The sequence below is a fragment of the Pholcus phalangioides genome, unplaced genomic scaffold (genome assembly GCF_987345545.1).
Source record: "Pholcus phalangioides strain wild (caught in Gottingen) unplaced genomic scaffold, Ppha-v1.0 ptg000004l_1, whole genome shotgun sequence".
Taxonomy (NCBI): domain Eukaryota; kingdom Metazoa; phylum Arthropoda; class Arachnida; order Araneae; family Pholcidae; genus Pholcus; species Pholcus phalangioides.
This window is the reverse complement of record NW_028301597.1, coordinates 17,119,303-17,131,490: the sequence shown is the minus strand read 5'-3', so window position 1 is coordinate 17,131,490 and position 12,188 is coordinate 17,119,303. Positions and strand designations below refer to the sequence as shown.

Sequence of the window (12,188 nt, the reverse complement as noted above, 5' to 3'; positions counted from 1 at the left end):
TGTATTGTATCTTTATATCCTCCTCCTAACCAGATCATGGCCAGCCGCTCTGTCTCAATAAATAGATTTTAACAGGTGAAAAGGCCTTGGGCGATGCTGAAAGCTGTGCATGTATGTGTTGTGAACCTAATGTGAAATCTGTTTCGTGTAATGCTTATTATGCGCAGTGTTGCCATTTTCATTTTATCTGGGTATGATTGTAAAATTTTTTATCATTACATTGGGGTCAGACTATAATAATCACACATACTAGACTCATTTGGATTTTTTTTTTCATATTTATCAAACTTACCAATTACGCTTGGGTATTCAGAGGTCTGTCTAGTTAAAATTTAGGTCTTTCCCAGAAAATATTCTGGACCCGAAAAATGGACCCTTCATAAAATAAAAATTAATGAAACAATAAATTTGGCATTCCATTTCTTTTGTAATAAACTAGATTATTTTTACTTTCCACAAAATTACTTATTTTCACTAAATTAATGACCCCTTTTCACAAAAACAAGACTGCAAAAGAAAGTCCAAACAGACCCCTGGTATTATGCATCATCAGGGCTGAAATTAGTTGCTTGATCAGCTGGGGCAAGCACACATTTTCCTCTCCCTTGTAATGTTGAAAAAGAGGTTAAAAGGTGAAATTTACACCCCCTCTGGTCCAGTGCCTGGGGGCACCAGACCCACACGCTTCTCTGTAGTTGGGGTCTTGTACATAATCACAGATAAAGGCAATAAATTTCAAGTATTTATCAAATATACCAACAACACTTGGTTAATATGCATAATTGTAGTAAAAGTGACAGCGTTTTCATTATTTATCAAATTTACCAACGATGCTTAGGTAAAGGAAAATATCATATATGCAGGTAAGAGTGAGATAAATCTATCAAACTTACCAAGACTATTGGTAAGTGTGTGTGTAATATATAACCAGCATTACATATAATAACCAATTTATCACATTAACTGTAACATATACAATGCATGGTTATTTTTTCCATATTGAGTTATAATAATTTACATTAGTGGGGGGGGGGGGGGGTAACACACCACGTTAAAACACACATAGAAGCTTTTTCTATACACAAATATGGAGATGCAACTTCTGTATGCTGACATGAAATAATAAGCACATTTAAAATAAACGCAAAGCACAAAAAAGGTAAAAACAAAATGGCACAGGGTCTATTAATAATATTTAAAAAATTATGCAGAACTAAAGTACAGGTGTATAATACTTCATGTGAATGCATTTTCGTACATAAAACTTAGCATACATAACACACTGAAAAATAGTCTCTGAAAATTTAATAAATTCTCTTTGAAAGAAATTATATTTTCAGTTACCGAGAAACACAACAAGATAAAACATCAAGCTATTGCCATGCAAAGATTTTGGAAATCTACTGCAATCGTTCCACTAGTTAACCGCTGAACACACTAAGTACATATAAGCAATCTTTTGAGATTTCCAATGTATCACAATCAACTTATTTTACTGACATGTTGTGTAAGTAAGCTAATTTTATTTATTTTTTTTTCAAGAAAACAATTAGATATTCAAATTGGTAACCAACTTGTGAATTTTGTAACTGAAGTAAGGATTAATCACTGATCAACAATCTGAAGAAAGTCATACCCAGACACCGTGAGGGTTCTTATTTGTTGGAACAGCGTTTTCGAGTTGCCTTGGTGAGCCAATGATCTTCCGTGTGCTACCGGGTCTGTTGCAGAAATTACCTGAGAAGAAAAAAATACTGTCAATAATTTTATAACATGATTAGTAAATTTGAATGACAAACATCCTAAATGTAATATCAACATAATAAATGTACGTGTTTGAGATTGTTCATCATCAATTACTGCTCCTTTTAATTTCTTGCATGAGAAGATTCAGCTATCAAGATTCAAGCGTGCTGTCTCAAGGTAATCAGCTGACCATGATCACTCAGACATTTTTAAGGCACCTTGCCCACAAAGAAAATTCACAATGGCTACTACTAAATCATACATGCACCTAAACATTCTTTATATGAATTTCAATCGAATTAGTAAATACAGTAGAACTTCATTATAACAGACATTATTATAATAGATAGTTGAAAAAATTGCAATAGTAAAGGATGCTTATTTTTATGTGACGAGTTTTACATTTCCAAGCAAGTGATTAAACATTGATGCTTGTTTTGTATATATATAGATGCACTGCATGACTCTTACCGCTTACCAGCTAGAAAAATTAAGATTAATACAGATACAGTGTACTTTCTTCAGTGTATACTTCTTTTTCAATTCAACCTATGTTGAAAACTGTTTTTGTTTGAGATATAATTTTTTTTTATATCTGCTACTGTACTTTAATTGATGTATACTTTATTGCATTACATTTCCTACACAGATTATTTGTTTTAAATCAGACTTTCATTAAATGGACAACCTTTAGCTCCCATTAGTCAGTTATAACGCAGTCCTGATGAACCAGAAAATGTGGTGAAAAAATGAATGTCTGAAGCACAGGCAGTTGTGGCCAATCACCCTCCCCCCTGGGAATTCAATGAAAAAAATTTATTATTGACATAAGTAGGAAGGCAGAGGTGAACATTCGCCATTGGAATATTATAGTTTACCTTGACTGTCTTTTTTGACTTACATTGTCAAGCTTGGAACAAATAGATATAATTCAGGAAGAATCCCTATTTTTTTTCTTCTGAAAAAATAATACATGCCCAAAACATTTTATATTTTGGACAATATGTAAAATTACTTCCTTAGGGTATAGCTAGAGCTTTATGTATAGTGTAGAAACAGCTACATACATTACTGCAAGCTAGACAAGCATTCATGTTCAATCTTTTTGTACAAGCAATGCTTGAGCATCTGTAGGAGGATTTTGCACAAGCATTTTGGTTAGTACCGTATTTTCCTCCATATAATCTGCAGATTATCTGTTTAAAAAGTGGTTAAACATGAAAAAATATGGATTATCTACTGCTGCAGACAATCTACAGAAAATGGTGTTATCAGCCTTATGAGTATTCTGATGAGTCTGAATTTGACGATTTTTGATTGAACTGTAAATTATGTTTTGCGTGTAAATAATGCTGTTGTTTCATAAATAAATTTCCTTAATTAGTGTATCCATGGATTGATTATTAAAACACAAGCCAGTTTTTATTATTATTTTTTTTAATCTTGCGGATAATACATGGTTTTTTCCTTTCTTCAAATTTTGCACACGGATTATGCACTACTGCAGATTATACACAGGAAAATATGGTACAAGCGGCTTGAAGATTGAATGATTTTCGATCATGCATGCATGCTTGTACAAGCTACACTTGTGCAAGCGAAACTGTAGGTGTGTACCACGCAGGTAAGTCATACAAATCAGTCACTGTCCAGAGAGCTGTATTTGAGTGAGTAACATTTGAAATGTTTTAAAATGTATATGCAATGCGTGTATCATACTTTATTTAGGAAAAGTCTTTATTGTATTCACTGGATATTTTTATTGTAATCTACAGAGGGGTAGAAAAATTGGAAAAAAAAACTAGGTGCCAAAAAAAAGCCTAAAATATTGTTTCTTTCGACTTTTCAGGGTATAGTTGAATCTGGAATCTCACATGATGTGAAATGGCATTTTGCAGCAATTGATTTTATACTAATAGTAGTTGATTTAATTACAACCCCCAAATGGCTATTAAGCACTAGGCAAAAGAATGAATACTGTTTGGATATCTGCAGAGCTACTAATGATGTTCACACTGAGGCTTATTAACCAGTAAATACACTTGAAGAGTTTCTTTCTTTGATGCAATTAAACTTTACAGAATATCAAGGGTGAGGGTGATTTCTCCCACTACAAGCCATCACTTTTGATATCTTGATACCTTTAGCCTGGACACCCTGTGTAAAAATTCATTATCAAATTAGGAAATATATCTACAGTCAATGCTTGATATGACTTTCCCCCCCCCCCTCCCATTGAAAACAGAAGTTATCTTAGGAGAGTCATTATATCGAAAGGAAAACGTATATGATAGTCATTATATGAAAATGTTTGGGACTTATCCTACCAGTCGTTGTAATGAAATGGTCACTATAACCTAGAGTCATTATAACGAGCATCAACTGTATGTGTGTGTGTGTGTGTGTATATATATATATATATTTTCTGTCTGTGTGTATGTTCTCTATATAAATCTACAATTTTATAGACAATCATCATCAAATTTTGCATATTAAGGCAACTTAAATAATGAGTTACTTAAAAAGTTCGTCACATCTGGGCAAATGCTCGAAATGTGTGAAAAACCATCGGGCAACAATGGCTTGGGAGCCTCAACAATGACTTTCATAATGTTTACTTTGGTTACAGTGGTTCCTCTATCAATGCATCTCACACATGTTTATTCCTTTGTAATGGTTTGTCACTTTTCTTATGCAGCCAGTATATCAAGGAAACCTGGAAAGAACCGGGTATTATAGCTAGTGCAAAAGTGACGTGGTGGTAAGATCTCTGTCTACCACTATAAAAGTTTCCATCAAGGTCCAAGGTTCAAACCTGGGGAAGAATATAGATAAGATATTTTTCTTAATGAGCTTGAGGCAACCACCGATCGATGGCACCTTCCTTTCTAACTCATTAATGACAATAAATTGCAATACGATATGGCCGGAGTTGGTGTTTGGTGAAGTGGGTATAGCTAGTAATTAATATAATTAAAATTTTTTTTTAAATTATTATTATTATTATTTTTTAGATGTGATCCTCACGTATTCCCAAGGGATCAGCATGATCCATCCAGGGAACTTGTTAGTGTTAGTAAACATCCATGCCCAAACCGGGATTCGAACCCAGACCTGCACAGTGAGAAGCTAGTTCCCTAACCACTCGACTGCCAGGCGGCTAATGTTATTACATTTAAACAATAAACATTCAGTTAGGCAGTAAAAGCATTGAAAAGAGGTTTTATCAACATTTCTTTCATTTACCAAGCATCAATGGGACGAAAAAAATTATACACTTTACTGGTTTGTCTCTTTAAAAACTTGCATCAAACTATTGAGATCCTCCTCCTCACCAGATCACGTGGCCTGTCGCTGAAGAAGGTGGTCAAAGACGACCTGGGCTATACTGGAAAATGTGTGTGCGCGTGTTATGAACTTGACATGAAGTTTGTTTCTGTGCAATGCTTGTTATGATGTTGCCACCTACCATCTATTTTTCAAACTATGAGTGAAGTGTAATGATTGAATATTTTTAGTGCTGTAGGTCTGTTGCTTTCTGTAGCGAGACTTTTTAATGGGGAGACTGGCTCACATTCGCATCTAGAAATTAGGAACCACAAAAAACCAACTTCAGCTGACCATTACTGGTAGGGTTTGAACCCGGGTCCATGTGTTATGAGTTCACCACTATGATCACCCTACCACCACAGCAGCACTTACTGAGATCCAGCCATATACATCTAAAATATATTTCTTCTACAGAAATAAACGACTACATATTATTGACAGTTTATTTGAACTTGATACAGATGGCAAGATCTTAACATCCCTACAGCTTCAATATATTATTTTAAACACAAAAACAAGCAATACAAAGTATAATTTTGTTTTAGACATGCAGGTTTTGATTCAAATCAAATTAATCAATCAGTTAATTTGCTGGTGCTGAATTAAATACCTTCAGCGATGAATTTTCCATCTTCAGCAGGGATCAGTGACAGGGAGTACAGGTTTGCGTTCCTTATATCTTCCAAAAGTTTCTCTAGATCTTGCTGTTTGTCCGATATCTTTTTCTCAAGTTCTTGAAGTTCTTCATGAACTTTGTTTGTTGTTGTTTTCTGAAATGAAGGTGAATATATATGTATATATAGAAATGTTTATCAAACCTCATTAAATATGTATGCAGTGAAATCTCTATACAAGAGTTTTCTAAGAGACTAGAGAAAATTATCGTTATAAGAGATTTATCGCAAAAGACAGAATTTGATTTAGTGTGCATGTTATCGCTATGAGAAATCTCTCAGACCAAACAGTTATATCATTATATGCATAATTATCATTATAAATGGCATGACAGTTTCACTGTATATTGTACTTCAATGGTATTGAATCCATAATGAGGATTAGGATACCTACCAATGATGTCATTGTCACAAACTGCTACCTACATACAAACATAAGATATACAAAAGACATCAGCAAAAAGATCAAACACATTCACCAAAATAAAATTTGGATAAAAGTGTGCTGAATGTTGCCAGAAAACAGTTGAAATCAGAAAACTAATACAGATTCCTATCTTATATGGCCAATTCTCAAGACCACTTTTGTGTAAATGTTCATTGCATGGGATGCTTTTATTGGGACATTCTGCAGAACGCTGGTTTATATATTTTGGTTTTAATTATGCAACCAAATCATCTACATGTTTATACAAACGTTACAAAAAGGTAGATTGCAATAACTATTTAAAAGAAGAATTACATTACAAACTATTTTAGCGCTGTTGTTATACATATATTCCACATTTTATCAATAGATACATCCTCTAGGTTTCATCCTCAGAGAACCAAATATGGCCCTGGGGGTTATCTGATGTGGCCTGCCCTCCTCAAACCTAATTTTGTAAAAATGAACTAAGCGGAACATTTACAGATCGCTTAAGTGTCCCATGGCACATTTTCAGATCACTTAAAATGGCCAGGGACAGTTCCAGAACACTTAAGCGATCCGTGACACATTTAGAGTTTTATTCAGTGATATGTGGCATAGTTTTAGAGCACTTAAGTGGCCTCCATTGTGGTTCTACATCACTCAAGTTATCTGTGGCACATTCTCAGATTATTTAAGTGCGTGATCCACGGCATATAATTATGGATCACTTGAGTGATGCGTGGCAGTTTCAGAGCATTTGAGTGGCCTGGAGGCATTTCCAGAGCACTTAAGCGGCCTGGAGGCATTTCCAGAGCACTTAAGCGGCCCGGACACATTTCCAGATCAACTGGATCCACAAAACATTTAGAGATCACTAAAGTGGCTCTGCAGGACACTTATCAATAGAGGGGGAATGTTAATTCAAGTGCCCACAAACTATCGAAAGGTTTTTCTCGTTTTTGGCGCACCGAGTAAGATGCCAGTAAAATAATTTCATAAAGTGTGGTTGGTGATGTAAGCATTATTCAAATCCCTTTCCCCCCCCCCCCCCGCCATCAGAAATCAGCAAATTGGAAACCCCCTCCCCCATCAATGCTGATGCAATACTTGAATGTCCTCTAAACTATTGAAACTAGCTGGTGAGCATAAAATAATGTTTATCTTCTCTACTCATGAAGTAAGAGTGCATGAAGTCAGATGCATCTCTGAAATGTTTACTTTGAGATGACAGAAAAAAAAATTCAATTTATATTTTCGGTAATCACAGCAAATCAAAGAGCATACATGACTTTTCTTATCCATAAAAAAACTTCAGAATGCACCAACAAAGGCAAATTCAGAAACATGGTGTACCTGACTTTCAGCTTCAGTAGTTTTTTCCTTGAGTTGTTGCTGCAGGAGTTCAAGCTGCTTCTGCAACACATTTTCCTGCTCTTCTGTCTCTTTCTTCTCTTGTTCTTCCCTTAGTGTCTGTAAGCGTCTTTCTTCAGTTATCTCTTCCAGCAACAGGCGGATGCGCTGATGGCACTGGAGTAACTCAGTTTCACATTTTGCCAACTGAGATCGAGCCAACGTAAGCTCAGATCTTAAGGTGCGTTCTTCCTGACGACCAATTTCAACCTCTTCATTGAAAGGCCGCCGGTCCAGATCAACAAGTTCACCATCTTGTTCATGCTGCATTCTTTCTAATTGGGCTACTTCCTCCTGAAGTACTCTTAATTTTTCCTCTTGCTCTTGAAGCCTTGATTCCCAATACACAATGTCTAAAGGAGAGAAAAAAATATATAATTAAAATAGAAGACACAAGATTTTTATAGCATAAAGCTATATGGTTGCTGGAAATCTACAAATGATAAATAACATTGAAAATGAAGAAAATTGTCTCACACAATAAAGTTACAAGCATTATATATATATATATATATACACACACACACACACACACACATATATACACATATACATATATATGGCTGGACAAAGCCTAGGCACCTGGTCACCATGGCGACTAAAAAATTTATATTGGCACTTTATGTTTGAAATTTATTGGTGCATATCTGTCAACTTGAAAGAGGATCACTATGCCCTGAAAATGTCAAAAGAACTACTTTTGACCTTTTTCTTCAGGTAAAATTTTTTTCGGCATCTAAAGATTTTTTCTGTGATTTGTCCAGCCCTGATAGGGATCACTAGGACACACTATGCATTGTCCTATAGTGATTTGGTCTTGTAAAATGTGGACAGTATGACCGGTTACGAGACAAACAAGCAGAGATGGGATTAATTTTTTGTTAAAATATATTCAACAAGACTTTTACCAGCCTTCAAAATCTCTCTTGCATGGCAGATAGAAAGTTTTGGCAATGTAGTTGCAACTGTGTTTTTTTGGAAAAGTGAAAAAAGCCAGGCATATTGATGCAATATTCTTGAAGAAACCCAATGATACATAGTGTTGATTCACCTTATGAGAGCAACTGCAGCAAATTTGTCAAGATAGGAAAATTACATTGAATGGTTCAGTTTTCATAGAATAAGACAAATAAAGCGGGATGTTTATTGGCTAAGGAGAGGTGCCTTTCACCTATACCTTTCTTTCAAACTAAGCACAATTCCTATGCTATTGCTAAGATCAATTTACTACAGAATGAGCTTTGCTTGTGTACCTAACAGTTCGAGTGCGTATCTAGTGTTGTGTGTGATTTTTTAATGCTGCCATCCATTTTTTGTCAAACCATAAGTGAAGTTTAATGATTTAATAGTTGTGTACCATTGTAGATCTGCTGCTCTCTGTGCTTCCACCTACCACATGATATATTGCTAGACATTATATACTTATACTTTGTAAAATGATAAGAATTTTTTACATTCAGTCCAGCTAACCTTGGTGTAATTTGCATCATATCAAAGCTTCTCAGCAATGTTTCTAATCCAGGTTCAAAGCATGAACTTCCAAACTTTTTTTTTTCATTTCATAACCGTTAAGAGTGTAAAAAGTTTCAAACACCACAGCATCCCTAAATCTTGAGGCACTTTGGTGGTAAAAGTGGTGTGACATTCCAGCGGAGTTGAAAATCCATCCCCCTCCCTCCTACTTCACTATCAACCTAACGCTGATAATCCCAGGGTGCTGTTGCATAACATTAAGGAATCACTGGTTTAGATCAAATTTTGAGTACAGTAGACTTTCAATAACCCAGCTCATTCAGTAAACCGGTGTTTTTTTCAGTGGGTTTTCTTCAAGCATAGAAGAGGAAAACATGTTGCTACATGTCTGTGCACAGAAGAATTTATATTATATAAATAGGCTTTTTCGATTGACTTCCAGCATCTGGTGATTTTGATAATCTGACACACCCTGGTCTGATATGTGCTGGATTAGCGAGAGTGTACTGCACTACCCAGACAAGAAATTCTTGATACAATCAAAATTTGAATTGATTTGATTAGTTAGTTAAGTAGTTAATTTGTTATCAAACTGATTTTTTTTTTTAAATTAACCACATTATTAAAAAATTCATTTTATTTTTCTATTTAATTGTTCGGGGGTGTGCGAAATAAATTCAATTTTTCTATTAATAGTAAAGTTTAACCATTGAAACTACCCAGCACTTCATGTTTCATTCATCATCACAACATCAACTAAATTCAATAATAATAACAACAGCAATTCACTAACCAGCATCAAATTGCATCAGTTCAGCTTTTTGGTTCTCCAGTTTTTCTCTTTGAAGAGCAACCAGTCTCATAAGATCTTGGTATTGAGGATCTCGATTCGTTTCTTCGATGTTACCAGAACTTGTTTTCAGAGACACATTGATAGTTTTGTTATCCTCATTCGAGATATGTTTCTCACTATCAAAGCGGCTCAATATAGCCTTCTTAGACTTGGTGTTCTGCACATCTTCTATGTAAGTACCTTTCTGCGGCGAGGAAACAGTCTTCTCTGAAGATTTATTTGGCGACTTTTCTACAGATGTATTAGTACTGACATGGCTATTACTATGACCTATGATATGTTCCGATGTGTTTGTCTCCCTGTTTTGGTTACCCAAGACCCTGGGAGGAATGTGAGTCTGGTTGTTACCCTGATGAGATGTCTCAGTCCTTGTAGCAAGGTGACGCCGCTTGCTGGATGGAGACTCCTCATCTGTAGATCCCTGTACGTTTGTGGACGAAAGCAGAGACAGGTGACTAGGAGCAAAACGACCACTAGATCTAGAGATAGCCTCATCATATGGAGGAGGATGTTTAGGTCTCTCCATTCTACTTGATGTTGTAGAGCTGGGACTCTCGCTATCCCTAGGTCTTTGTGGTATGCCCCTGACAACACCTTTCGGTAAATCTTGGCGAGACTTGCCGTCTCTGTTTTTTATGGAGTTTCCAGATGATGGTGGCGGTGGAGGCGGCGGTTCTACCTTGGATGGCGAAGAAGTTTCGTTGTTGCTACTATTGCTGCTGCTGCAACTCACGATGGGAGCAGAATTCTCACTGCTAACACTGCCACTACTCGCATGGCCACAACTAAAAGTCAAAGATTTCTTGATCTCTTTGTTATTGGGCGACACATGTTTCTGCTTTGGGTTCTGATTGGTCACATTCTGAGTGAAGTTGTGAAGGAAGTCATGCTGTCTTTTATTATTTTGAGCTGACTGACTGTTTGTTTGACTATTAAACTTTGTATTGGCATCTGTCTGCGATCGACGCATCACAAAATGTACATCATTGGCATATTCACCCCATTTCATAAGCACTTTCAGAGGCTGCTCGTGGGGTGCGAGCAACCTCTCACTGTTTCGCCATTTTTCCACTAGCGTGAAGCGACCAGTCTGCCCGGTTGCATGAGCTAGAGCATATACTACATCCTGGCATGTCGAGGAGTCTGTGACGCCACAAACCACTCGTTGTATGCCATCTACCCATACCTTTAGCTCCATGACAAGGATAAATGTCAGTAAGTATTATTACCAACCCAGATGTTGGTGTAGTAAATAAGTGAAAGCACTGCTCTCATTAGGTTCATGGCCCTGCCGCATTTGAACCTGCGAACACAAAAATAAATAAGTGTGAGAACAAAGGAAATTTTCACATTTTATACACACTACATATAAGTCAGAAAAAACTGAAAGTAAACTAAACACTAAAATATTTTGCTCTCATACGAGATTGCATGAAAATAATGTGCCCCCAAAACATGTATTGGGACGATCCGGTTTTTGCTGCAGTTTTTTTAAATCCGATTGATTTTCTTCATTTGAGGTATCTGTACAGGCATACCTACTAGAATGTGTCGTGTGCCATGCTGCAACTAGATACTTTGTCAATCAGGGAAGTATGCCCTTTGGCGCCCTTATGTAATACAGAAGCAGTTGAAGGGTGAATTTGATTCTCTCTTTAATAGATCCTCTGGGGCACCAAATACACTTCCCCACCCACCCATTGTGACCCTAGTGTTGGACCAGAGGTGGGCGTTGTGCTGAACACTCATCGTGAGGATCCAGGCTTGAGCCCTGTTGATGGTATAATGGTGGTCGGTCTGCTGAAAAGCTGGTTTTCTGCAGTTTTCCACCTTTGAGGTGTGAATGCAAGTAAATCTCCGATTTGAAAAGGTTTCTTTACAGAGAGCAAGCAGACCTTCAACATGATAATTACAAAATATGAAAATTCAAGCATTTAGAATCTTTACTTGAAAATATGGAAATCAAAATAAAAGAAATTCCGCAAAAAAATGAGTGCGAGGTGCATGCATGGTTGAGTAGTAAGGTGTCTGATGGTAATATGGCCAATGTTCTGTATTTTTTTTCTATATTTCGAATGGAATTCAAAATTTGGTGCTCTTGCGCTGTGTAGCTATTTGTTTGGACACATGACCTAATATTTTCTTGCTTGGGTGATACGTAGTTAGTTTTGCATCAGTTTGCGATATTGTGCCAGAAGTGTCATATGGAAAATCATGTTATTTTCTTTTGATACATTTGTATTTCGTCTCAAGTTCCATTATTCCACAACTTCAGTTCGCTGATCATGAC

At 36.2% G+C, this 12,188-nt stretch overlaps 1 protein-coding gene across 1 annotated transcript in view; it reads right to left on the bottom strand.

The window, feature by feature from the left end:
- Window positions 1-274: 274 nt before the first annotated feature.
- RASSF8 (ras association domain-containing protein 8) overlaps window positions 275-12,188 on the bottom strand; it is a 66,429-nt gene continuing 54,515 nt past the window's right edge. The window contains exons 2-5 of the mRNA XM_089231009.1: window positions 9,839-11,201; window positions 7,516-7,925; window positions 5,687-5,846; window positions 275-1,737 (exon numbers count right to left, since the gene is read on the bottom strand). Of these exons, the coding sequence (XP_089087135.1) occupies window positions 1,631-1,737; window positions 5,687-5,846; window positions 7,516-7,925; window positions 9,839-11,096 (1,935 nt within the window). The 5' untranslated portion in view covers window positions 11,097-11,201 and the 3' untranslated portion in view covers window positions 275-1,630. The remainder of the gene's footprint in view (window positions 1,738-5,686; window positions 5,847-7,515; window positions 7,926-9,838; window positions 11,202-12,188) is intronic.